This window comes from Ovis aries, chromosome 7 (genome assembly GCF_016772045.2).
Source record: "Ovis aries strain OAR_USU_Benz2616 breed Rambouillet chromosome 7, ARS-UI_Ramb_v3.0, whole genome shotgun sequence".
Classification (NCBI taxonomy): domain Eukaryota; kingdom Metazoa; phylum Chordata; class Mammalia; order Artiodactyla; family Bovidae; genus Ovis; species Ovis aries.
This window is the reverse complement of record NC_056060.1, coordinates 10,601,382-10,628,977: the sequence shown is the minus strand read 5'-3', so window position 1 is coordinate 10,628,977 and position 27,596 is coordinate 10,601,382. Positions and strand designations below refer to the sequence as shown.

The following is a 27,596-nucleotide window of genomic DNA, read 5'->3' as shown; positions in this document are numbered from 1 at the left end:
AGTTAAAAAAATGGTATTTTTTTGGTCTTAGTAATTACTAAGGGCTGAGAAGCAAACACTTTGTTAAGGATTTCAAATCCTATACACAGAAAAAACTTGAATCCTACAGTTCTGTTTTGACTGGCTTTTCTTCTGCCTGACCCTTTAAATGCTGATATTGAGACTTTGCCTTTTTCAATCTTCTTCAAATGCTAGACCACCCATCCCGGGCTGGGCTTCAGTACTCTGATGTTTCTTTTCCTAAGTCTTTTTCTCCAACTACTAAGCCCCAGACCAAAATTTACAACAAGATGTCCTGCAGACAACACTGTGCCCACATTTTCAGGACTGAATATACCCTGTGCACGGTCAACTATTAAAATCCCTCCCTTGCACATCCCTCAACTCTCTTACCTGCTCTTGCAGCACTGAACAACTATAACTAAATCTTTATTCCAATCCTTTCCCAAGGAGTGAAACAGGACTGGAGGAAAAAAATATGCAACCACGTTGACCTTTGAATTTATGATCACTTTAAATTCATGATGACTTAGCTCAAAAGAATCCTAAATGCTACTACGCAGCAGTCATCCTGTATTTCCATGGTTCACTCACTCCTTCACTCTCCTACGTAACAATTCATACCTTGTTCTCACTTCTCAAATCTCCCTCACACTCATTCCCCGCTGACGTCCATGCTTCATTTCACTGAAAGAGTAAAGCAGTCAAAAGATAGTATCTATGGGTTCCCAGCACATCAGTCCACACTTGCCTGTACATAACTTTCCATTTCTATAATGAATCGTCAGTGCTTCTACTCCATTTGTGGAATAGATTCCAATTTTTCTCTATTCAACAAGAAGACTGTTCAACAATTTACTTCAACTTGGACTCCCCTGGTGGCACAGCGGATAAGAATCCACCTGCCACTGCACGGGACATGAGTTTGAGTCCTGGTCCAGGAAGATCTCACATGCTGTGGAACAACTAAGCCCTAGTACCACAACTACTGAGTCCATGTGCTGCAACTTCTGAAGCCTGCACCTGAAGTCTGAGCACCACAATGAAGAGTAGCCCCCACTCACAAGAGAAAGCCCACACAAAGCAACCAAGACCCAGTGCAGTCATAAACAAAACTATTTTTTAAAATTTACAACTTTTGTGGTATCACCAATTTTACCATCAACACGGGTTACTTCTCCTTTCTAAAAACAAATACTCAACTCCACTTAATCCTTCAATTTCTACCCTATTGTTTCTGCTCCCTTTACAAGTATGTAAATCCCCCTAGAGAATTCGCTACACCACCTGTATCTAAATCCTCCCCTCCCTTTCTCTCTTTCGCTCACACCAATAAGGCTTTTTGTCCATACTGTTACACTAAGACTGCTCCTGCCAAGGGTCCAGTAGCGTCCACACTGACCAATGTGCTTCAGTGGTTTTAGTTCTCATTTTGTACTTGATCAATCAAAAATGCAACACAAATAATCACTCCTTCCTCCTCAAATGTTTTCCCCCCTTTGATTCCAAAACACAACATTCTATTGGCTTCCCTCCTTTCTCAATGAGTCTTCCTTTTTAGACTACCACACTACATATTAGTTCCTTCTCATACCTACATCTCATTTTTAGTTCATCTTTGTATTATGATACTTTTCAAATGGAAAAATGAAAAGCATATAGGGAAAAGAATTGGGGGAAGGGATAGTTAGGGAGTCTGGGATGGACATGTACACACTGCTATATATAAAATGGATAACCAACAAGGACCTACTGTATAGCAGATGGAACTCAGCTCAATGTTACGTGGCAGCCTGGATGGGAGGGGAATTTGGGGGAGAGTGGATACATGTATATGTATGGTTGAGACACTTCATTATCCACCTGAATCTATTACAGCATTGTTTGTTAATCGGCTATACCCCAAAACAAAATAAAATGTTTTTAAAAACAAAAAAACAGAAAACAGCAAAATTCTGTAAAGCAATTATCCCTCAACAAAAAATAAATAAATTTTTAAAAAATGAAAAAACATAAAACTCAAAAGCAATTCAACAGCTGTTAGTACTCTGCCACATTTGCTGGTGTGTATACCTATACATGTATATTCTGAACTAAACCATTTATTAAGCTCTAGCAGAGAGAAACTTCTTTTCTTAATCCTTTGGCATATACCTAAAGAATAAGGCCATTCTCCTTTGTAACATTAGCAGCATTAAGACATTAATGTAACTCAAATGCCTTTTATAATTTCACCACCCCAATCAGACTGCAATCAAGCTTCATCCACTGTATTTGATTGTTCCATCTCTTTAATCTGGAAATGTTCCCTCCACTTTTTTAAAACTCTGACTTTTTGAGAAATTAGGCCTGTTGTTTCACAGAATATCTACCTTCTAAATTCTCTCTCGCTCTCTTCACTGCATCACTTAAAACATTCATGTATCTTAACCTTATATACATATGTAAGACATCGGAGTATCTAAAGGTTTATTGATCTTTGGACCTTTTCTCTCTTCTATTTATAGTCCCTTGGGTTTCTCAAAAAGTTTTCTAGCTTTTACATCCCATCTACCAGATGAAAAACCCCTAAAACTGTGACCTCTCTTCTGCACTCTAGACTTACATATCCAACTCTCTACTTAAAATCTCTACTTGAATATTTTGTGGGTATCTCAATCTTAAAACATTAAAAATCAGTAATGTTTCTCCCTTGCTTTTTGGATTGCACGTAGGGGCATCTCCATACTTTGAGTTACTTAGGTCTCAAACTTTTATGTCATTCTTGGCTCTTCTCTTTCTCTTATGTCACATTAATCTGGTGCAAATTAAAACGTAAGCAAAATCTCACCACTTCATCCACTTCCGCTGCAACCACTTTTATCTAACTAAGTCACATGGTTTCTCTTAGATTACCACAATACCTTCCTAAATAGTCTCCTTGCTTCCGCCTCTGGCTCCCTCTTCAGTTTACTTTCATCCAGCAACATGTTACAAACTAAATCAGATCAGATAATTTTTCTACTGAAACCCCTTCAGTGTTTTCCTACTTTGAGAGAAAAACTCAAAGTTATCAAAATTTATTACAAGACCCTACATGACATGGACTCCTGTAACTCTCTGACATCCTTAACACTCTGTTCCAGTCACACTGGTCTCTTCGCTGTTCCTTGAACACAGGCAAACCTCCACCTCAGGATCTTTGCAGTTGCTCTTCCTTCTGTTTAGAAAGGTCTTCTCCCATGTAGACAGGTAACTCACAACTTCCTCTCCACTGGGTCTTTTTTTATAGGTCACCTTTTTGGTGAGAATATTCTCTCTCTCTGTTAGGTATTAAATGGCAATACAGGTATTAAAACTGCAACAACTACACACATCAAAATCTTTTTAAAAAATTTTTTCTCCACTTACCACCATCTAATATAATATACATTTTATTTGTTTATTGTCTGCCTCTCCATGACTCACTCTACATAAACTCCATGAAGACAGTTTTAACTGCCACATCCCCAGTGAACAGAAAATAGCCTGGTGTAAAGTAAGCACTCAGTGATTTACTGATTAACTAAAATAAGGAATAAGTAAGAATAAGAAAGGAGATAGAAAAATTGGACTTTTCTATTTCCTTTTATTTAAAAGTATGTATTTAAGTATATAAGTATGTACTTTTAATTCAACAGACTGACTAGCAGTAATGACGTGTGACTAGGCATCAAGAAAATAAAGGCAATTATTAAACAGATATCTTTTAAGGTTCCTAGAATCTCCAGTATCTATAAGTCTATAAGATATTTAAAACTTGAATTTTTCTTTTTCCTAAAATATGAGATGATTAAACTGACTGTATATTTATCCAGATTCCCTGAGCCATCTGACCCCCTTTCTCCTATATTGTCAGTTCCCCGCTTCTGGGTACATTTCTAGAAACTTGGCTTCATTTTCATAATTTTCAGCAGCAAGGTTTAAGGAGCAAGCTGTGAGTGAAGTAGGTAAGAAAATCTTAGCAATTTTAAATGACTGTATTAAAATCTCTGCAAAATTTATACCATGTACTCTAGCATCCTTTCACAGGAACTTAATTCTTTGTCTTTCAGTAAAGGGAATTTTTTAACTGAGTATCTCAAACTTCAGAAGAAATCCTTACAAACCCTTCTAATGGCTGCCAGAATTCCTAGAACAGGCACCTAGTTCATTACCATGACTACACTCTTGGCTATGCTCCCTATCGTCAAATTCCTGAAAATATCTGGTATGAAACGACAATGCACTACCTGATCAAACAGGAGATGAACAGGTCACCTGAATCATGCATCGTAATAACAAGTGTATCTAAAAGCTCAAAACCTCTCTCCAAGCACCAGCACGCTAGGGCCACACCACACCACACAGCAAGCTCAAAGCGAACTAACACACAAATCTGGACGGCTATCATTCTGTTTCAGTCATTCCACTTGAAAAGCAGGTGATTTTCAAGGCATTTCCCTAGATGCTCTAATCCTAAATGCAACATGGCAGAAAAATACCTTTTGTCTATAAATCTCTTCCCTCTCTACAAACTTTCCCCAATATCTAATTAACATGACACCATAGATATGCTGATGCAGTCTAACAATTACGCATGTGGCTTTGGAGTCACTGGAATCTGAGTCTTGGTTCTCTGGTTATCTAACTGTATCATCAGAGGACAAAGTTCACAAATTCCCAAAGCTTGAAAGGGAGTTACTGTGAGGATTAAATGAGATAATCATGGGAATCACTCAGCATACTGCAGGGCATTAGGTAAACATTCATGAAACATTAGCTATTATCATTGCAACATCTTAAAAAAGTCTTAACTTCAGAATGATCTTCTCTTATGTCCCATATAGACTTAAATCTTTCCTCTATATTATCGAAGGCTCCTCTTTCCTTTATATTTTTGCTGCCTAGACTTATATTCAGGTCCTAATCATTTTTAACCTGGATTATTAAAACTTCATTCTTATTGAACTACTTTCCTTTAGCACTTTTCTTACTCCTTTTATTAACCTAATTCAGTAATTTTTAAGTCACCTTAAGGATCTTTGACTTACATCCATAATCTTTATCCTTCAAAATGATTCTATAACAAGTATTTTCCAAGTACCAATTATCTGGCACTAGGCAAGGTAATGGAGACACAAACAAAACAGGTGGAAGTGTATTTGAAGGAATTTAAAGACTACGTCTTCAGGCCCCATGTTTCATCTTATATGAGTCAGGTTTCTTCAAAACTACTGTATGACAGCAGACAGTATCAACATTTCAGTTAAGTATCATTGTCAAGAGAGTGAATTTCGCATTCAAAATTATCTGAAATATTCCCCTTACTACCTGTGAGATTTTTGACCAGTTTCCTTACCTCTCTGTATGTCCCACTGGAAAAACAGGCATAAAATAACACCAACTCATGTAAACTCAATGAGATAATGCATATGATCTCCTCTGAACAGTTTTTCCCACCAAGTAACAGCAATTTATTACTCTTACTATTATTGTTCCCTTCTCCAAACCTTTCCAAAACAGTATCCTATGGTTATTGTACTCTCCTCCTCTAATGTTTTAACCACTCCTAAATTCTCTCATTCCCTCCTTCAAGCTTTCCCAAACTGATCAGAAGAGTTGCACACAATTCCTAATTCCACTCTATCTGGACTAAGAACTCCTGTAAAAACTTCCAGTTATGGCCAGCCCGATCATACACTTTACTAGTTCATGTCTACATATCACTCTCACCAAAAGAGAAAAAAATGAGAAGTATTCTTTGATGTATATACCATACAAACACAACTATTTATCCAGATTATCTAGTATCAACTACATCTTTTTCCAAGTTTGTTTTAGCTTTTTTATTACAAATTTTAAGTTCCTATAAAATGTATATTCCAAATTATATAACATCTGCAAGGAGATCCAACCCGTCTACCCTAAAGGTGATCAGTCCTGGGTGTTCACTGGAGGGACTGATGGTTAAGCTGAAACTCCAATACCTTGGCAACCTGATGCAGAGAGCGGACTCATTTGAAAAGACCCTGATGCTGGGAAAGATTGAGGGCAGGAGGAGAACGGGATGATAGAGGATGACATGGCTGGATAGCATCACCGACTCAATGGACATGGGTTTGGGTGGACTCCAGGAGTTGGTGATGGACAGGGAGGCCTGGCGTGCTGCAGTTCATGGGGTCGCATAGAGCTGGACACGACTGAGCAACTGAACTGACACAGGACCAATACATTTATTCAGGTCTTACTATGTAAAGAGACAGCTAAATATAAAAGGGGATCACTACTGAAATCAATCGGTCGTGTCTGACTCTTTGCGACCCCATGGACTGCAGCCCACCAGATTCCTCCATCCATGGGATTCTCCAGGCAAGAGTACTGGAGTGGGTTGCCATTTCCTTCTCCAGGGAATAGTAGGCTTACTAAACTATAATTTTTTTTATTAGCTTGAAACAGGATTATCATTAGGTATTACATTTTATAAACTATGCATTTCTGAACTAGTTTATAACAATGAAATTGATCAATACAGTTTCTGACCCAATTCGTAGCATTTACTTATAAAACAAATATACACAATTTGAAGTTTCACTTACTCAAATTCTGTAGCATAATACTTAAGAAAGCCCAGTAAGAGGTCCCCAAGGTTTGAGTCATTCTTTGAGAGGTAAGGAGGAACATTACATGGCGCTTGATGTACAAGGTGCAACTGTATAGAAGGACTGAAAGATTCCTATCAAAAAGAAAAGGGAAAATGTGTGAGGCCATTGAAAAACACAACCCCAAAAATCTTATAAATCCTAACATAGGGCTGTCTGGAGAAGAGAGAATTTTCTTTATGCTGGCAATTTGGAAGTTTGAAGATTTTCTCCCAGTAAAGATTTCAACAATGTATGGACTAAGCCAGAAAGAACCTAAAAAACGAAGATATTCTAATCTTCAACTGAGGTATATCACTCAGTTAACCAAATGAATTCTCATGGTAGCAAAAGATTTTTTAACTCATAAATAAAACCTTACAGTACATACCAAGATTCCATCCAATAAATACAGATTTCTTTATAAATATATCTCAAGGTAAGAGCTTTTTCTAACTGCCACTTAAAATTTCTCACAAAGGTCATAAAAGTTTAAGAGATAAATAGTACTGACACTGATTTTAAGATTTTTTACAATTTTATTTCATTTTTGTATGTTACATTTTAGAGGGAATAGAAATAATGTTCAACACGAAATGAACTTGAAAAATAAATCAGCAAGCAATATTGAGCTATTCCCTTTTAGTACAATATTCATAAAGAAGGATATCATGTGCTTGTATTCCAGGCCCAAAGAAGTCACCTATTAGAAAGAACACCAATGAGTACTTATGGAATGCATTCATTTTCGTATCTGATCTTTCCCTTATTAGCAGCAAGTTATGGCTCTAAACTAAACTGAACTATAGAATTTCTCAAGTAATACATATCCATTATGTTAGAAAATACTTTTTCAGGTAATTTTCACAGTGCCCTCAAAAAAGGCTGATTTTAAGATTCTATATTCTATATTCTCCTTTGCCACCCAAGTAGAAACAGATTTAAAAACAAAACAACTAAACAAAAAGAAGAACTGGTTAACCAGACATGAGAATGACAAATGCATTCAGGTTCTCAACTACCCAACAGACCAAACTTGGGTTTATGGATATTAACTGAATTAGTAAAATCCGAGTAACCCCAGTAACATGGAGAAATAGCGTAGTGCACCTACGTAATGGTAGTCTCAAAATACATCAGTAAAAACAAGGGGCAAGAAAATAAAAACATCTCCTCCTGCCCCATTACCATAATTCTATCAATAATTTTAACTACCAAGAAGGGATTATCTTTCTGCCAGAAGAAAAATCTCCAACCACAATCCACAAAGATGGCATTCCTAAAGGTGGGACTTGTCTCACATGTCTAACAGATTTACTGTTACAGTCTATGACCCAAGTAGAAAGCCTAGGGGGAGTAGGCGACAAGCACTGACTCGCAGCAGCAGAAGGAAGAGCAGGCCTCTGACCTGACTTACTCTTCCTCTTCTCTCACTTGTTAGGCATAAAATTGGGCTTCGGACTTTATTTAAAAGTGTATAATTTAAATAATATTCTCCAGCAAATTAAACAAAAAAGTATAAGTTCAAATGACAGGAAAAAGAAAAGTGGGTCACTGTTTAACAATTTCTGCTCTGAAAGCTTATTAATTTTGATTTCTAGCACTTAGCACAATAAACATTCAATTTACAAAATGACGCTGAAACAGAGCAGCCATTTTCTCACCTGAAGTTTAAAACTCTGAACCTCCTTTAAAATTTCTATTTTTTTCAGTAACTTAAAGAAAGACATCAGTAATTGTGAGATTAAAACTATAGAGTTCTAAGACCTATTGTATTAAAATGGTGAAAGACCCTGGTCAGTGTTCTCTTAGCGCCACTGTTCTTTTTCAAGATCATATATAAAAAGGGTCGTATCATACCTACTGAGGGAGAACTAAAGGAGAAATGCAAACAAACAAACAAACAAATAGGCTCCAATTAAAAGAAGCTACAAGTAAAAAGGAATTCTATTTAACCTTAAGTAATCCCCATTTTTGGTAATCATTCATATTACAGAAAGATTTTCTGCTTTAAGAAAATTTTCATCCAAGTTATTTCTCTAAAAGGAGCTCCCCAACTGCATTTACGTATTGAAATAGAGTATGTTACTTCAGCTAGGATGAAGGTGGGCAAAGTTCAAGCTAACGCATTAGAAAGCACAGAAAGAGTAATCGAAAAGCCAAAGAAATGCAAGCACCCTATAACACTACAATCTAAATCCACAGGAAAACAGTTTAACCAATGCAATATAACACCTGTTTCTTACAGCACTGTTTCCCTTTGGATTATCGATATTTCCTGGTTTTATTTTTTTAACACAGAAAATATATTTAGTATTTTTTAAGGTTCTGTCTTATTCTGGGCTTCTGATACCCAAATATGCAATGACTTAATTCCTAAAAACATTTTCCAAATGATATTTAAATGCTGAAGATACGTATCTTCCATTTCTCTTCACAATACCAAAGTAAGAAAAATTTAAATAAGTAATCTCTTGAAAAACATCTGAAAAGTCTGTTTCTGTCCATACAACTGCCTAAGAAAAACACCTTTTGCCAGACTCCATCACTTTTTGAGGCTGCGTCATAATCTTCAAAGTCCAAAATGTGGGCAATTAGGCACTTTCTGGACTACATTAAACCAGGTTAACTCGTTTACTTGGTAACTGTTCTTTAAAGAAACGTATAGCTTAAATGAAAGATGACTGTTTTCCATCTCTAAGCAAAGAGATATAAGCTGTACAATCTTCTAAGAATATGAATTACTGAAGCCTAGAAAGAAATGTTTAAGATCTCAAAGAAAAGGATAACTGATACAGAGCATTTAAGTGGAGTTATACGTGAATAGAAAAAGAACTAAATGATACACTGAAGTTCTACCAAGATTTAACTATACGCAGATTATCACTAATCTAGTGATGTATATTAAAGATTGATAATTAAATTTCGTTTAAACTTTATCTGGTATGAGATCTTCCAACTTTTGAAAGGAGTTAAAGTATTTAACACAAAATAGAAGTACTATTATGAAGTGGTGAAGAGCCTGAGTTCTGGAGTCAGGCCTAGGTATGAAACCTTGTTGTTCCATTAGCTACATGAACTTAACCATGATACCAAGCTTTCCAAAGGTTAAGCTCCTTCATCCATAATACAAGGAAAATACCATTCACAGGGCTGTTTATACAAATTATATGATACAATGTATATGGAAAGAGAAGTAACGATAGTATTACCTACTTATTAATTATTCAGTATATGCCAGGCATCATCATTATTTTAACTGCACATCTACAATAACACACTATGGTTACCTCCAGCAACTTTCAATATATTAATTTGGAATTAACTTTGGTTTTTGAAAATAGGAAGATATCACTAGCGAAGGAAACAAATATAAGTTGTCTTGATAAATCTACTTGGCGTAAGTGAGGTAAATCTCATAAAATGCTTACGTTAAAATAAAAATCCCTTCATATACTTAATCTGAGTTTATATATTTAAACTTCTCAACTTCATTTAACTCAATAGTAAACACTCTGTCCTCTATCACTGATGTTGCTTTTTTAAGTCAATAATTAAGAAGTAATAATCAATAACGCTATATATCGTGATATAGTTTTCAAAGATAAAGGATGTCTGTTTTATCCTTTTCTTTCATAATTGACTATCACAACTGAATTGAAATATTACACTAACTTTTTAATTAATATTTTCTAAATTTTGAAAAAAAACATGAAAATGACAAAAAATAATATATTGAATATATTTTTAATCCTATTTTAATTATATCAGAGAAGCTCAAAATTTAAAACGTTCTTCCCTTGTAAAGTAATAGGAACGTTTTTCTGTCACTGTAAAGTTTTTTTAATTATTCTCAAACTACAAGCTGAAATTTTGTCATATCAGCTTTTCTTAAAGGAAGGTATACAAATACATCTGTATAGGAACAATTAGACAATAAATAAATAAAATGTTGTAAGCAACACAAATTGACTACTACTATCATTCTGCCTTTCCCCAGGCAGCATAGTATAAAGGAAAAAAAAAAAAAAAAAACAGCTCTTGCATTCATAATTTGTGACTAAACAGCTTGGATCAATCATCTAACTTTTCTAAGGAGAATACTTTATATTTGCTTAGGACTGAAGATATTGTATATAAAGGTTGTATGTTCTGATACAAATAAGTGGAAGTGAAAGTCGCTCAGTCGTGTCTGATTCTTTGTAACCCCATGGACTATATACATACAGTACATGCAATTCTCCAGGTCAGAATATTGGAGTGGGTAGCCTTTCCCTTCTCCAGGGGATCTTCCCAAGCCAGGGATCGAACCCAGGTCTCTCACATTACAGACAGATTCTTTACCAGCTGAGCCACAAGGGAAGCCCTCTGATATAAAATAAATAATAAATAAATGATAGTGACTACTAGTAATAAGAAACAAGCTAATTTAATTGCTCCATCAGATGGACCAACAAAAAAAATTCTCCACTGATTGGCTTACAGGTTTCATACAATACAAAAAACCTGCGGAGCGCAAAAGTGGGTATTAAGTCCTTATCCATGTAAGTATCAATCTTATAGTATAGGTAATGTGGCTTAAATATTTAGGACAATGTAACCACACATGAAAGCAAGTTAAGATATTCTTAAGTCTAGCAAGGCTTGCTATTAATACTTTGCAAAGCCTTGGAGCTGGGCTAGTATGAAATCTATTTCCCAGTTACAGGTGTAGAAATAAGATTATTAGCGAAACAGGGTGGAGAATATAGGTTTAGAGGTAGTGCATGTGAACAGAAATCAGGATCCAGTGATGGGAGAAAGCTAGGTGATTAGAAAAATGAAACATAGAAATAAAAATGCGGCTCTTTAAACCAGAATATACTAGTAAGAATTTGAGTATCTTATCATAAAAGTAATGCTTCTGTTTCTCAGCATAATGCTATTAAACTGAAACTTAATCAGCATTTATATTAGTAAAAAGAGTTCCAGGTAGCACAGCATTTTAAGTAAGATTTCCACAGAAGCATCTTTCAAAACACAATAATAGATTCTTCAAAGGATAAGTTAAAACTATTAAATCCTGTGTATACTGAACAATATATGCAGCTCTTGCTACACTGAAACCTAGGTGTTTAAAGAACAATAAAGTTGGGACAATAATGAAATAGGAAACAACCAGTCATTATCTTTGACTTTTCAGTATGAACTAAAAAATTAATAATTTATAGAGGGAAGAAAACGTGCAAGAATAGGTCCAAAAGTTCACGTTACTTACATTTCTACACTTTCTGAAGTCGTCTTTGTCATACTACTTTAAAAAAGCATAAATACTGATACCCAGCTATACTATACATTCATTATAACAGTTCTTCATAGCAGAAATTTATTTTTAAAAGGAGGAAGATGAGACAGATCCCCGAAGGTTCTTCTTGTTAAATGGTCTCTGCTCATAGATGACCCCTCCATGAACTGAGAGGCCCCCACTGCAGCAAGACTCTATTTACAGTGAACCAGTATTATCCAGCGCCTCACACGTGAGCATTACAAGAATAACTGATGTTCAAAAACAAGAACACCACTTCTCAATCATCAAAGATTATGTTACATTTAATTTAGATTATATGTCAATATATTTTTTATATTTTCTCATACATATAAAATATGTTCTTTGAAAAACTTTGATCACTCAACAGCGATGTTACGTTTCCTATACAACATGACTAGTAAGTTTAGAAAACTATTCTTAAAAGTTTATGAATTAACAGGTAAAAAATGTGGTTTTAAAAGGCTGGTTAAACATTCTACGCAAGCAGCTTAAATATTATTTCCAAAAAACCAGGAACAAGAATGACTATGGAGGAAAACAGAAATGGTAAGACTTATATAAATAAAACAAAGAAACAATGAAATCTGGAAAAAAAAAAAAAGAACATTAAAACTAGAAAAGAAAAAAAAATATTCATATAGATTATTAATATGTACGTTACCTAGGTTTCTCTAAACTCAAACTGAGTATATATTAAACTTTTTCTAGTAGGCACACTTCATTTCTTGAGGGTTTCTAATTAACTTCACCAGGATTCTTAATAATGTACACACAAGGACAGTGTACGTTACCTCTTAGAATGTTACTTGATAAGAGCAGATGAAACATTAAAAAGTTATCCAATTGTTCAACTTCTTAGCACACACGGAATTCTATCATCTCAACTTGCTTTGTTTGTAGCAATGGTTCTTAAGGCTCACCTGACTTCACATTCCAGTATGTCTGGCTCTAGGTCAAATTTTTTCCCCTGATTTCAAATTACACGTATGTTAGGCTGTAAAACTTCTGAGCTACTAAGGAAATGTTCTAAAATTATATTTTAAAGTAACATGAAAAAGCTGGTATGAGTTCAAATGTGCTTTCACCAACTAAGTATATTTAATTCCCATTAATGATAATCATGAGTGTTATACAAAAAGTTCCATCATTAACATAAAGGACAAGACTGTCTGCTAATAATCAAATGAAATAGCAGAGACTTTCAAAAAATTATATGAAACATTTTTAACATTCTAGTGGTCAATGTTTACCTCAGCCTATGTAGGAAATATTATCATAACTTAGAAGGTAACTATTTCTACTTTTATATTCACAATAATATTGCACATAATAGTTCCACATATACTTGTCATAACAGGTATTATAATAATTTATAAGAAACACTTACTGGGTAAATTTTTTGGATGGATGGAAGGATGGGTTCAGGTAAGGCTATAAAAAGAAAAAGTTTAAAGCTGCTGTGATTCACGTAATTCATTTTACAAAGCAATAATTTGTCAGCTACCCCCAGGTAAAAGACTATATGGGTTTATGTTAAAATTCAACAGTTTTCACATATTTTGTGAAATTAACTCTGATCCCTAAAAATTAAAATTCAAAATATATCAAAGTTGACATTTTAAGGTCTATTAATAAGTTATGTATGCTTCTATGTAAAACAATGTTCCTTACATGGTTTTAGAAAAATAGATCATCAATAAATGGACACACATTTGGTCCAACATTAGACACACACACAAAATAAGCAAGACAAGGATTGTGCTACAGATATTAAACAGACATTGTTAAGATGGTTGTAACTATCAAAAAAAAAACTTTGAAAGTACAGTCCAATGGTACTACATCGTAAGAATAACAGTTCTATCCTGTTTCTTATTTAATTTCTTCTAACAATAATATCAAAATTGAGATAGTTTTAGAAAATTGATCTATTGAGGAAAAAACTGAAAAAAATCTTCAGCTTCATTTATATATTTTAAAAAAGAAAACCTCAGCAAAGTTTAGAAATCTAAATCAGGAAATCTGTACCAATCCACTATAAAATAAAATTTTATACAAAAGAATCACTATCTTCATATGTCACTGTATTTTTTAACTGCCATTCTTCACCCTTCAATAGCTTTCCCCAAATCCAACTTCATTAAATGCATTAACTGTAATTTCACATCATTATAATGGAATAACACGAAAGGCAAAGTGCTTAACACTTACTATATAAGAATGTCTTGAATATGGTAAGATACAAATAATACATTTATAAGATTTCTTTAAGATTAAAGACCAATACAATACTCCATAGTAAACTATGTGCTTAAGAATTATAAATACATTATATATACAGCTGACCCTTTAAGAATTCAGGGGTTAGGGTGCCTACCCCTATACAGTTGAAAATCTGCATATAACTTTATAGTTGGCTCTCCATATCCGAGGTTTTAAATCTACAGATTCAACCAATTATAGATCATGTAATAAATACTGTGCTCTCTCTCTCTCTCTCTCTCTCTCTCTCTCTCTCTCTCTCTATATATATATATATATATATATATATATATATATAAATGTGTAAGTAGACCCACACAATTCAAACCTATGCTGTTCAACGGTCAACAGTAATTAAATAAATTCAGTAACAAAGAATCATTAATTCACTTTTAACCTGCTGTTTGGCAAAAATCTTTAAATAAGTACTGGAATACATTAATGAACACAAAATCAACCATTATGATCAATTTACATGGTCCCCAACTATGATTATAAATGTATAAATTTTTACCACATAGTACAAAGTAGGATGCTTTATTTAAATATCTTTTCTGTATCACACTTCACACCCAAGTTGAAAATTAGAAAATAATAAATAAAATAAAATTAGAATAAATTTCCATGATAGTATGGAACGTTCACAATATATGACTAAGAATATTAGGGGAAAAAAACTCACTCATTACTTACCAGAATCACCCTCAGGAAGTAAGGCTACATATTTTCTTTCCCTAAAGGCATTCAAATGCTCAAATTCTAGAAGACCCTACAAATAAACTCAAGCCCCAGTCACTTAATCTTAAAAGTCTCTGTATTTGTCTAACATTTTAATAGCATTTTAATAATTTTCATTATAACACAGACGTCAAATTGAAAACTCTTACTAGAAATTAGTTTAAGTCTAGAAATCTAAATTCTATACCCACTGAACACTCCCAGTAAAATAAAAGACTGTAGAAAATTTTTTAAAAATATTATCTCATTCTATCGACAGAATCATAACTAGAATGCTAGGAGAGAAAAATAAACACAAACCACTGGAAGAGGGTCTTTCAATAGATAAAGAGTCTTCAGAACTAAGCAATGTGGAAGTTTTTGAGGGCAGGGTTATCGTTCAATAAATCCTTGCCTTAAAGATATAAAAATACTAGTCATTAGAGAAGCACTTAATGTACTCTGGCAATTATTTATCAATGCTATCCTGATAGTAACCTCGAAACATTTAGTAGTTTTTCCAAATATTTTATTCCAAAGCAATATAGATTCTGGAAGAATCTCTGTTTAACATCTATTATGACATCTATTTTGAAGTCATAATATTTTGCTCTCTCAAAAGCAAAATAAGACAAGTTTATTATTAAAAGATATGATCAATAGATAATACCCTGAACAGATTTAATCTATACAATTTTACTTTGCCTGTATTTCGAATGAGAGCTTTCTTGTCGGGCCTTCACTAATTTATACACATTCACGTTCCATGCTAATTCAACAAAGATTACACTAATTAAAAGAAAAAAAGCAGATCCTCAACAACACTAAACAACCACTAATTTTGAAAATGCAAGAACAATTTTAAAATGCCCAAAGATAGATCTATACCTGGTAACATGGTAAACAGTCCACGACTATTCATTCACTCATATTATTGTTTCTAACCAATTGACACTTTCGCCTTTACTATTAACTCTTAATATTAGATCGCTAGTAAACTCTCTTCTCAATGAGTCTTTCCCTCATGCTTTCATGAGTCACATTTTCAAGCATACGTAGTTTGTAACTGGGGCTTCCCAGGTGGCTCAGACAATAAAGAATCTGCCTGCAATGCAGGAGATCCAGATTCTATCCCTTGGTTTGGGAAGATCCTCTAGAATAGGGAATGGCTATCCACTCCAGTATTCTTGCCAAATTCCACAGACAGAGGAGCTTGGCATGCTACAGTCCTGATTGTTGAAATTTGTGCTAGGAAATGCATTAGTTAACTTTTTCAACCTTTCTACATAGAGAGGACCCATTTCCTTTCTCTGTTCATGGCAGAAAAGACATTAAAGCATTTAAAGTTAAGTGAAACTTAAGGGTCATCTAATCTAACTATTAGTGTTACAGATGAATATTAAGGCCAGCGAGGTAGAATTACTTGGCCAAAATCACAAAAATTAGTTAACTGTGGCAGAGCTAGAACTGCTCAATACACCTGAAGACTCTTGCATGACAAGAAAAGCAATTACTTATTTCAGTCTCTCTAATTTCTTCTAGGGAGGAAGGGGTTAAATCTGCCAAAGTACAGAATTACACAGTATGTCTGGGTAGCTGATGTCTTTTAACAAATACCTAGAAATGGCTGATTAGAGTGCCATAAATTACTAATCACCTTAGTAAATAAGACCACTCTGTCAAGAATAAAATATATTTAACAAAATCTAAACAAAATTTTAACATGATTTTATTACACTGGTAAAATACTAATATTTGAATTTGTCTTTTTTTTTTGGCCAAGTTGCACAGCATGAAGGATCTTAGTTTCCCAATCAGTTATGGAACCCAGGTCCTCTGCAGCAGAAGTGTGGAGTCTTAACCACTGGACCACCAGGGAAGTCCCACTAATATCTGAATTATTGCTTACAAAACCTCCATGGGGCCTCTGTGATTAAAGTACATTTCCTAAAAAAGCAATCAAATTAAAATTTCTAATGTAACCCAAAAGAATGGAGGGACAGGGCACATATTGTGAATGTTAGCGCATGTTGTATGTTTTAGTCAAATCTAATGCTTAAACCACAACTAAACTAAAAAATGAATAGACACTAGGTGCTAACACATAAGTGTTAACCATATTACTCTTCATATATTTTATAAAATAATTATTTCTAAACAATTCCATTTTTCATGAAAGTAAACTGCAATCCACAAAAGAAACTTAAGGGGCATCAGAGTTCACTATAAAAGCATCAAAGGTAATATGTTTCACACTGAACTATAAAACTGAACAAAACTAACTAGTGATATGTATAGTAGCATCTAAAACAGCCAACATCATGTTTCAAATCGCTTTGGAGTGGCAAATCAATCATTAAACTAGGATATATCCAAGACTGTTCAGCAACAAAAATTTTATAATTAGCTTGAAATAGCTAAAAGAATATCCAACCTTTCTGATCATCACTGAATCACAAAATTTTGGCCCATTTAAACTATTTTACGTCTCTCTCAGAATCTGAAAAAAATTCATTTGATTTCATTGTTCAGCTAAAAATATACTTACTTAATATATATTATAAAATATCTATAAGTAAAGTAATATATAAAGAAAATATATAGACTGTCTATAAATAACCCCAGATAAATTTCTGGCATATACCTTTTTAATATTTGTATACATATGAATATATACACATTCATAGCAACTATTTTTTGAATAAAATTGGTATTTTATTGTGCATGACAGCGTACCATGAGATTCCTATTTCAATAACTTTAAAACATGACTTTTAGTGTTCATATAAATTTAATATTAGGATATATCATAATTAATTTAACCATTAAATTAATGGTTTTTTAAATAATCAAATTATTTTTAATCTTTTATTATTTCAACAAATACCATGAAAATAGCCTTATATAAATTCATATAAACATCCCTCATTATTTATCTGAGGATAAATTTCTAGATATGAAATCACTGAGTGAAAGGGTATAAACACAAATATTATTACAGCACTGCTTTCTAAACTGTGAAACATTAAGCCAGAACACATCACAGCCTAGACATACGACTGGTAAATGGTCTTACGTTAACATCAAGTATTTCATCCAGTCTCCATGACAGCACATAGAAATTAAGGTTCCTTTAAACCAACAAGAAAATCATTTTTTAAAAAAGGGAAATAATTTAATTCCTGGCTCAAGTGAAAAATAAAAAGAACATCATGAATGGTGCTTGAGTTTATTTTCACAGGCTTCTGAACATTCATCTGGCTTAAGACAATGGGTCCACAATACAGTGGTGAAAGTTCTTTGAATACTAAAGAAAATATAGTAAATTGTCAAAATTTTAAAATACAGTGAAACTTCTTTATAATGTTTTCCAGGGGTAACATTACCTAAAACATTTGTTCAAAGCAGGAAAGTAGGAAGGTTTTTATGTGCCTTAGAAAAAACCTTTTAAAATGATATCTGAATATAAGATCAACAGGAAAGACACCATAATCAAGTTTAACTGCATTTCCATTTTAAAAATTATTTTTAAAAAACCCGTAATACTTACTTTGTAAATAGTGCAAAACCATCAGTACAAGACTATAGCTGCTTAAAGTACCGCGACTGGCGTCATTTATATCATGGTGACTGGCCCACTTCTTAATCACCAGTACTAACGGACGAACTCGATTTTCAACTGAAAGTAAAATTAAAACTTAAAAATGGTAAAAAGACATTTCTCCTTTCAAGTTTCTTTGAAAGTTTACATTATTTCCCAACTCCATGCCAATAGAAAGAGCAATCCCTCCTGTGATCAAACATTTTGCTTACCATAAATGACTTACTTCTATATAAAACATACTTTAGTTACTTTTTTAAAATTACCAACTATCAAAATTCATTTTACTGAGCTATATATAACTCTGGTGGTATGTGATTCAGTGTAGTAACACATTACATATATAAGAAAGTGAGACATATTGTACACAAACATAATTAAAGAGGTGTCACACATCTTTATAAAGGAATAAAGGATAAACAGAGAAGGTAATAATTATCTGAACATAAAGACAAGAAAACTTACGGTATGCATAAGTTCTAAGAAGGAATGTGTTTCTTATTCCAACAATATTGTTTACATTCAAGTCGAACTCCACACAACTATTTACCAAAAAAAAAAGAAAAATTTCAGCTCAAGTACAAATTTAACTAACTCCCTAGTAACTAAATTTATATCCATCCATTCATCCAATGATACAAAATGTCATGGGCCCAAAGAAAACTTTTAGTATGATCTGATGTTGAAAGATATGTATTATACCAATTACTCTTAACAAAAAATGTTTTCATTTTGTAATACTTTTCAGATAAACAAAACTGTATGACCAAACACATTTCTGAGCAAGTTATCCCACTGTTATAAATTCTGAATCAATTGTGAATGACAGCAACATTTGCTTTAAAACAACAGGAATGAAAAGCCAAATAAAGTACAGGTGAAAAAAAATAAAAGCTCCGTCTACACTTTATTTTCTCTCCAAAAGGGTTACTAAATTATAATATCATAACAAATTTGGCTACTGATGCCTAGTAAAAACACTTAAGAGCCAAACACATAACAGAAGAGACACTTCTTTCAAACCAAAGGTATCGTGCAATTCACAATTTAGAAAACACAGCAATAACAGCAATATATAAAGAATGGCTAAACTCAAAATGACTACTTAATGCATAAGTAACAGGCTCATATACTATCAGGTCAAACTTCTGTACAATGAGTCTTTTTGTGAAAAGTGCCTTAAATAAAAGCATAAAATTCCTTTCTATAGCTTTTAACTGTAAAATCTGAAATCAGATTTTCTTTGTTATGGGAAAAGAAATCCTATAATCTTTCAATTATCCATGCATGTTAATAAACGTGAATACTGATATTACAATGTCACATGTATTTGGCTCTGGGAAACTTATGGTGTAACAGTAGAGTGACATTCTTTAATTGTGCTTGTACAAATCTAACACTGAAACCAGTTTGCACTCCCTCTATGTAACTTAAAGAGGGAAAAAAACACTTAGATGGAAACTAGTCTGCAATTAAAAACTTTCCAAAAATATGAATCCAGAGCTTAAAAAATATCCACAGTGCTTTCTTCAATTCTACTTCTGGAAATACTGAAGTAATCCTTAACATGGAAAGAATTTTACGCTTATTTAAACAGGGAATGGTTAAGTTAATGACGGTAAATGGGTAAATCCACATAGTGAACTACTGTAAAGTGATTGAAAATGAAGCCAGAAGATATTCCATGATTCAAGCATTCATGCCATATTCCTAAGTAATAAAGTATGAGCTCAATTTTACTTTTAAAAGCTCTTATGCATTCATATGCATAAAGAAGAGACTGAAAGGTTTTTACACCAAAACACTAACATCAGCTGCATTTGAATGATCAAAATGCAGTTGTTCCTTTTTCTTAATGATGCATATATAGAAGGATAAGATGGTCCTTATAAAGAACATTTAACAATGAAAAAACCATGTATGATAATCTTAAATTGAGAATAAAATTGTTTATATAATTATAGCTACAACCATTTAAAAAAAAATTATAATCAGTTAATAGTTTTATTTATATTTACTGTTTTATTGTTTATATTACAACTACAACCATTTTTTAAAATAATTATAATCAGCTAACAGTTTTGTTTACATGTTTTATCTCCCTATATCTTTGTGCTTTAAAAACACTCTGCCATTAAAAAAAAAAAGTTCCACTGTTACTTGAGAGAAATTTAGTAAATCTTTATAAACTGCATGGATGTTTGGATGAAGGAAGGGCAAAGTTTGAGCCATCACTTATCTAAAGATTTGTTTAAAAAAAAAAGAAAAAATTTATATATTCAGTCAGTTTTGATTATTTACAGTAGTTATTTTCCACACAGTAATCACAAACACTGAATTAGTGGTTACTGAGCCACAGCTCCTAGGGGAAACAAAGGCTTAGGTTTCCAGGAGCCCCCAGTCACATCTTCATCAGCCTATTTATCAATATGCCTACAGTCACGTTTATCAACTGATCAATATGTAACCTTGTTTTATGTAAGTTTCTATTTAAAGACATGTAATACACTGTTCATTCAATAAAAGTGAAGTCATTGCCGAGCACTGCTGCTGCTGCTAAGTCGCTTCAGTCAGGTCCGACTCTGTGCGACCCCATAGACGGCCTCCTACCAGGCTCCCCCATCCCTGGGATTCTCCAGGCAAGAACACTGGAGTGGGTTGCCATTTCCTTCTCCAATGCATGAAAGTGAAAAGGGAAAGTGAAGTCGCTCAGTCGTGTCCGACTCTTAGCGACCTCACGGACTGCTGCCTACCAGGCTCCTCCGTCCATGGAATTTTCCAGGCAAGAGTACTGGAGTGGGGGCCATTGCCTTCTCCACTGCAGAGGACTGAAGAAGTGAAGTCGCTCAGTCATGTCCGACTCTTTGCAACCCCATGGGCTGTAGCCTACTAGGGTCCTCTGTCCATGGGATTTTCCAGGCAATAGTACTGGAGTGGATTGCCATTTCCTTCTCCAGGGGATCTTCCCGACCCAGGGATCGAACCCAGGTCTCCCGCATTGTAGACAGACGCTTTACCGTCTGAGCCACCAGGGAAGTCCTAACTCATCCCTAAATAAAATACATCTAACATACCATTAAGGCCCATCACAGCTTTGTGCACAAAATGTCTACAACACCTCAGCACAATGCTGGGAGGTCATTTTAAACAGCAAATTCATGCACAAAAGCACAAAACTGTGAAAGACACACTAACTAATCTGTGAAAAGGGATCTGTTCAGCATATGACCGTTGAAACAGAAAGACAAGTGTATCATACTGTTAAATTCATTTGGGAAGATGTACATCAGGTGACTCAAAATTTTCCCACTCTGTGCAGGTTTATAAAATCATAAAAGTGTTACAAGTATTAATTTGGGGGGTTACAAAATAAATTTTATCAAGTAGGCAAATTCACAAATATGGGATCCATGAATAATGAGGATCAAGTGTATATACCTATATAAATTCTAATAATAATGCCTGTAAGAAATTCAGAACCCAAACTATTAATAGTAGAACAGGTAGATATTATACTAGTAACAACCTCTTTTGATATAAACATGCATCAAATTTCAGAATTAAGATATGTTCTCAGAGCATATTACATTTCCAAAAGAGATCATTTAAAAATCTAAAATACTATATTCTTTCAACTATGACTAGTCTCAAATATTCAAAATGTCAACAAGAATAGCTGAGAGAGAGAAGCATGAACAACTGCTCAGACTATTCCAAACAAATCATCTAAGAGAACAAATTCTTTCCAAAAACTAATGAAGCTATTGTGGAACAGCACACCCTCCTTAATTATCTACCTCAGAAGAATACCTAAAAATTATCTAAAGCAACTGAAAAAATTCAGTACTTACCTGACTTTATCCCTGAACTTCACAATTGGCACTTTTGCTCGAATCAACTGAGGTCTCTCAATGTAACCAGCTAAAGGATAAAAGATAAAATGGGTATCTGTAAATGTTTCTGAAATTCATAGTATTCCAATGAACATTTCTTAAAAGTAGTATTTTACTTAGCTAAAATAATTTAAGAAAATACAGTCTTTGAGAGAGAAAGCAAAGACAAAAGGACATTATCAAATTCTTCTAAGACTGGAACTTCCAATACCATGTAGAGGGCTTTATATATTAACATGTTATTTTTAGAAATGTGGTCTAATACCTAATAATACCTATAAAGAGTTTCATCATAGCATTATAAGAGAAATATCTAGGCCAGCAGCAGGGGGATAGCTAAATTCTGCTACAGCACATGGAAGATACCATGGCAGTCATAAAATCATATTTACAAAGAATGTTAAATGTAGAAATGCTGGCAACATAATACATGGGACAGCGAAAAATTCAAGTAAGTATGAAAAAAACATGTATCAAATTTTTGTACTCTACCAACCTTAAATACCAGGTGTTAAAACTAAAAATTTTGTTATAATGCTTTTACCACCAAAATTATAATAATATGTATCAAGCTTCAAATACAATTATGTGTAGGAATTCAATGAGGTATAATAAAAAATAAGATTAAGAGTTAAAAGTAGTAAAGGCTCACACACCAACAAGCTATACTCCTCAGGCAAGTCACCAAACTCACTGATTACCCCTTAATCTGATTATTCCATTATTAAAAACACTAATCAAAAAAAAAAAAAAAGAAAGAAACCTTTCATTTGAAATTACACGACCTCTAAGGTCCTTTTCACTTTTTATATTTTATGATTTTAATAATAATTATTAAAAATCCACTTAAGGTACAAATTTCTCCTTTATTTTACAAATGCAAAATTCAAATCCACTGAAATAAATCTCTTGATTTCTTTCCTACAACTGATAAAAGTTGTTGTTCAAGTGAAATAACCTGTTAAGTGACTTTTTATTTCCCACCTTAAAGTCTAACACATAAGAAATATCTGTTAAATAAATGGACAAATAGTCTATCCAACATCACACAGTTAGTGTGACTTCAAATGTCCACAATATTCTATGGAAGTTTAAATTATTTGAGATGGCTTAATTTGTGGATTAAAATCTGCTTTGTCAGCTTATTCAAAGAGTAACATCTTACGATATAATGGCCTAAGTCACTAATTTTGCTTTCAGTTGGAGTGATATATTTGGGCTTTGGGTTCAGTGATCATATTTTTAAACCAAGTAAAGATGTCTATCACTGCAAACAGATGAGATGCTCTCTTCCTCACATATAAGTAAGACTTGTATACTTTTGGCTTTTGAGATACTCTGCACTGCAGTTACTTACATTCATGCTTTAACTTTCCTAACAGCATTCAGCTGTTTGAGGATAAACTAAGACTTACACATCTCTGAATTTCTGACTACCTTCAGTGGGACAGCTTGCAAGTAGAAAGAATTGTCAAATAAATGGTTACTTTAATTAAAAGTTAAATTCATTTGGGAAAAAGAATCCACATTATACCTAATCTCACCAGAAAATAAAACAATTCTTATCAGAGACATTATAAATAAATAGTTATGTCAAATGACATATGAATGTGAGGCATGTCAGACTTACAAAGTCTAGTACAGAAGTGTTTGTGGACTAAGGTGAGTATATGCCGTGCTTCAGTCTTCTGATTTACCTGAAAAAAACACTGAAAAGTTAAAAATAAAGTTTTTTCATTATCTTTCTAAACTTAATGTTTTATTTTCTTAATGTATCTCAACAAAAAAAACATATAAAGCATACTTTTCATTGGAGTTATTTTTCAATATACAGTAAATTGCACTATTTAAAAGTCAACCTTTATGCTATCTTTAACATTAATATTTCTAAATCAATTTCTGATTTTAAACTTAAAAGCACAACTTTAAAAGAAATATTTTAACAGCTATATGTCATTTTTTCCTTTGGTATAAATGTACAAAAAATAATCTGCAAGGAAATATAAACAGAATTTTAACTTTTGGTAACATGTTTGATTTCCCTATCTAGATTGTGAGTTGCTTAAAAATAAGGTTCAAATCCATGGTGTTTTGTTGTAAGTTGTGACAAACATGATTCAGACATGTGAACAGAATGGAGGATTAAAGGTCTATCTAATCAAAGCTATGGTTTTTCCAGTAGTCACATATGGATGTGAGAGTTGGACTATAAAGAAACTGGGCACAGAATTGATGCTTTTGAACTGTGGTGTTGGAGAAGACTCTTCAGAGTCCCTTGGACTGCAAGGAGAGCCAACCAGTCCATCCTAAAGCAGATCAGTCCTGGGTGTTCATTGGAAGGACTGATATTGAAGCTGAAACTCCAATACTTTGGCACCTGATGCGAAGAGCTGACTCAATGGAAAAGACCCTGATGCTGGGAAAGATTGAAGGCAGGAGGAGAAGGGGACAACAGAGGATGAGATGGTTGGATGGCATCACCAACTCAAAGGACATGGGTTTGGGTGGACTCCAGGAGTTGGTGATGGACAGGGAGGCCTGGCATGCTGCAGTCCATGGGGTCGCAAAGAGTCAAGACACAACTAAGCGACTGAACTGAAGTATAATCTAACTGTATGAGAGAAAGTTTTAATTAAAACTCTAGTATTCTTCATTATTTTCATTATTTCTGAGGCTTTTCTTTTTCCAGTTTTCCTTTATATGATTTCAAAGCCTAGAAAGTATCAGGAGTTTCTTTCCTGGAATAAATCTCTTCCTGATTTGCAGTAACTAGAAGTCACTTTTGTTACTGGATTAACATGAACAATATTACCATTCAATAGAGGCTTTTTTATTTTTTAAGAGGTACAATACAAGGCATATTAAAATTACACTGAAATTAATCTTCGGTAATTCAGAAGAGACTTCAGCATATTCAAGAGGCTGCTCAGGTGAGTTTAATAAACAGCAATTTTTGTGGAACTAAGGACATACAAGAGTATCAGTTAACAGGAAATTCAAATAAATGTAATAAAAAGTAAAATTTGGTTGCTAAGTATGAAGAAACAAAGTCAAAATATCAGAGATAATTACTTTAAATCACAATAGTCTTATTTTACATTTCAGAGAAATCTCTTTTAATTCCCAAAATAAGAACTCCAAATCCCATAGTACTTTCAAGGGAAAAATAATACAGATTAAATATAGAATCACTGAGAATTCAAATGGAAGGAAATAAATCAAGCAGAAAAAAGACAAACTCTTCCTCTTCGCTGCATCCTGGTAACATACCCAGGCAACCCAATGGCATTTCAAAATAAAGATAGAGCTCTTTAAAAACACACAGTGAAACTGCCTCACTTTAACAACTTAGAAATAAATTAATACTACAATTTGTTGTTTTTTGTACATGCCTTAAAAAACAAAGAAGCAGCAGCATTTCCTGACTTTCCTTGAATTACTATAAACAGAGAATTTAAAGAAGCAATTAAAACAAAGTAGGGTTTTTTCCCTCAATGACTTTTATATGAAATTTCTTAAATGACTTAACATGAAAAACACACTTAGAATAAATGTTTCATTACTTACTGGTTCCTCTTTAACAACTAGACATAAGTCACCATCACTGCTCCGAGTACCAAATCCATTTAAAGAAGACCCAACTAGAAAAAGTCTGCTTTCTAGAGAAATAGAAGAGAATTGTAAGGTTTTACTTAAAATTAAAATAGGAATGCATATAATTAAAGAGCATGCAAAATAGGGAAACATACGTGGAAATAACAGTTGAATTTCTCTCTGCAGCTCTGTTCGACAGAGTTCTTTCTTCTTTAAATCACTTACTTGCTGCTGACATGCTTCAAATAACTCCAGTATCTGCTGACTCAACTTGAATGCACCACAAAAAAAGTAAAAATTTCATTCAGAAATGTAAAAGTTACCAGCATATTGAGAAGCATAAAATTACTGACAGTATTTTTAAAATAAATATATATTATCTACTTAACACTTTCTAATACAAAATGACCACTATTCAAGTAATAATAATTACTTAGAATCTGAAATAGTTAACAATTTTTACATAGTAAAGTATCATTGACAAGTCACAGATAAAATAAATACATATTATCTCCATAACACTTCCTAATACAAAACTACCACTATTCAAGTAATAATAATTACTTAGTATCTGAAATAGTTTACAATTTTTACAAAGTATCACTGACAAATCACAGAAAATTCATAATGAGTATAATTCATAGGTCCTCATACTATAACCTTCAGTTACTGACTGTTTTTATATGGGACATGAACTAAGAATGGTTTTTATATTTTTAAAGGGTTATAAAAACAAAACAAAACAAAAATGTGCAACAGAAACGAAGTCTACAGTAATCTAGTTTCTGGCCCTTTAAAGAAGGTTACCCACCCCCTGGTATTCATACCATGAATACCAAATAAAACAGACTTCAGAAGAGAAGTCCCGGTGGTCTATGCTCATGCAAACCACCCTCTTTCCCATTCTCATAGCACTGCCCTGAGCCCTGCTTTCTTGTGGCCATCTACGAACAGATCTCCCTCTTTATCCCCCTTTCCAGTTCATACTTTCCCCTCCAAAGGACCTCTTGCCATCACCACAGGTGACTCCCGTACCTACAGTGGGGTAAGTATCATGACATACTCCCACCATTTCAACATCTTTGACTCCAATATTTTTCATCAATGTTACACAGACACAACATGATTATGACAATAAAACAGAACTTCTCTAGCTTTGAAATTTTAAATTCCAGTATACAAGATAGGTTTCAATCTCCTGACCAATTCTCACATCTTCTTGAGAACCACACAACCCTGGATTCTCTTGGATCCTCTCTCTCCCCCAACCCAACATGCCCTGAAACAGCATGATCCCCTTCCCTACCCAGTCTATACTCCACAATGCACCCCTTGAACCATTCTCTTTTATCATACCTTAACATTATACCCCTGTCATGCTCTAACAAAACCCTAATTTTAGGTTCACTATAAACAACCACCTTCTCTGCTCTTTTCTGTGAGTTTCTAACTGGAAAAAAATTTTAAAATCACAAAATTGGTATGTTGCAAATTTACAATTTAAAAAATAACCTAAGATTTAACCCATAGCATCTCTAAGCAATTACTTCAATGTCTCTGGTTAGATATTGCTTCCACTTTTC

General features: G+C 33.6%; 1 protein-coding gene across 50 annotated transcripts in view; it reads right to left on the bottom strand.

Moving 5' to 3' along the window:
• TENT2 (terminal nucleotidyltransferase 2) overlaps window positions 1-27,596 on the bottom strand; it is a 63,944-nt gene that overhangs the window by 9,902 nt on the left and 26,446 nt on the right. For 17 of the 50 annotated variants that reach the window (XM_060418809.1, XM_060418808.1, XM_042252033.2 and 14 more), the window contains 8 exons: window positions 26,169-26,283; window positions 25,987-26,078; window positions 24,050-24,116; window positions 22,378-22,447; window positions 18,992-19,068; window positions 18,476-18,604; window positions 13,334-13,377; window positions 6,597-6,733 (listed from right to left, as the gene is read on the bottom strand). In XM_060418809.1, coding sequence (XP_060274792.1) covers window positions 6,597-6,733; window positions 13,334-13,377; window positions 18,476-18,604; window positions 18,992-19,068; window positions 22,378-22,447; window positions 24,050-24,116; window positions 25,987-26,078; window positions 26,169-26,283 — 731 coding nt within the window. Of the gene's footprint in view, window positions 1-6,596; window positions 6,734-7,175; window positions 7,342-13,333; window positions 13,378-18,475; window positions 18,605-18,991; window positions 19,069-22,377; window positions 22,448-24,049; window positions 24,129-25,290; window positions 25,381-25,986; window positions 26,284-27,596 lie in introns of those variants that run through there. The other 33 variants (XM_060418798.1, XM_060418789.1, XM_060418802.1 and 30 more) reach the window with 7 other exon arrangements.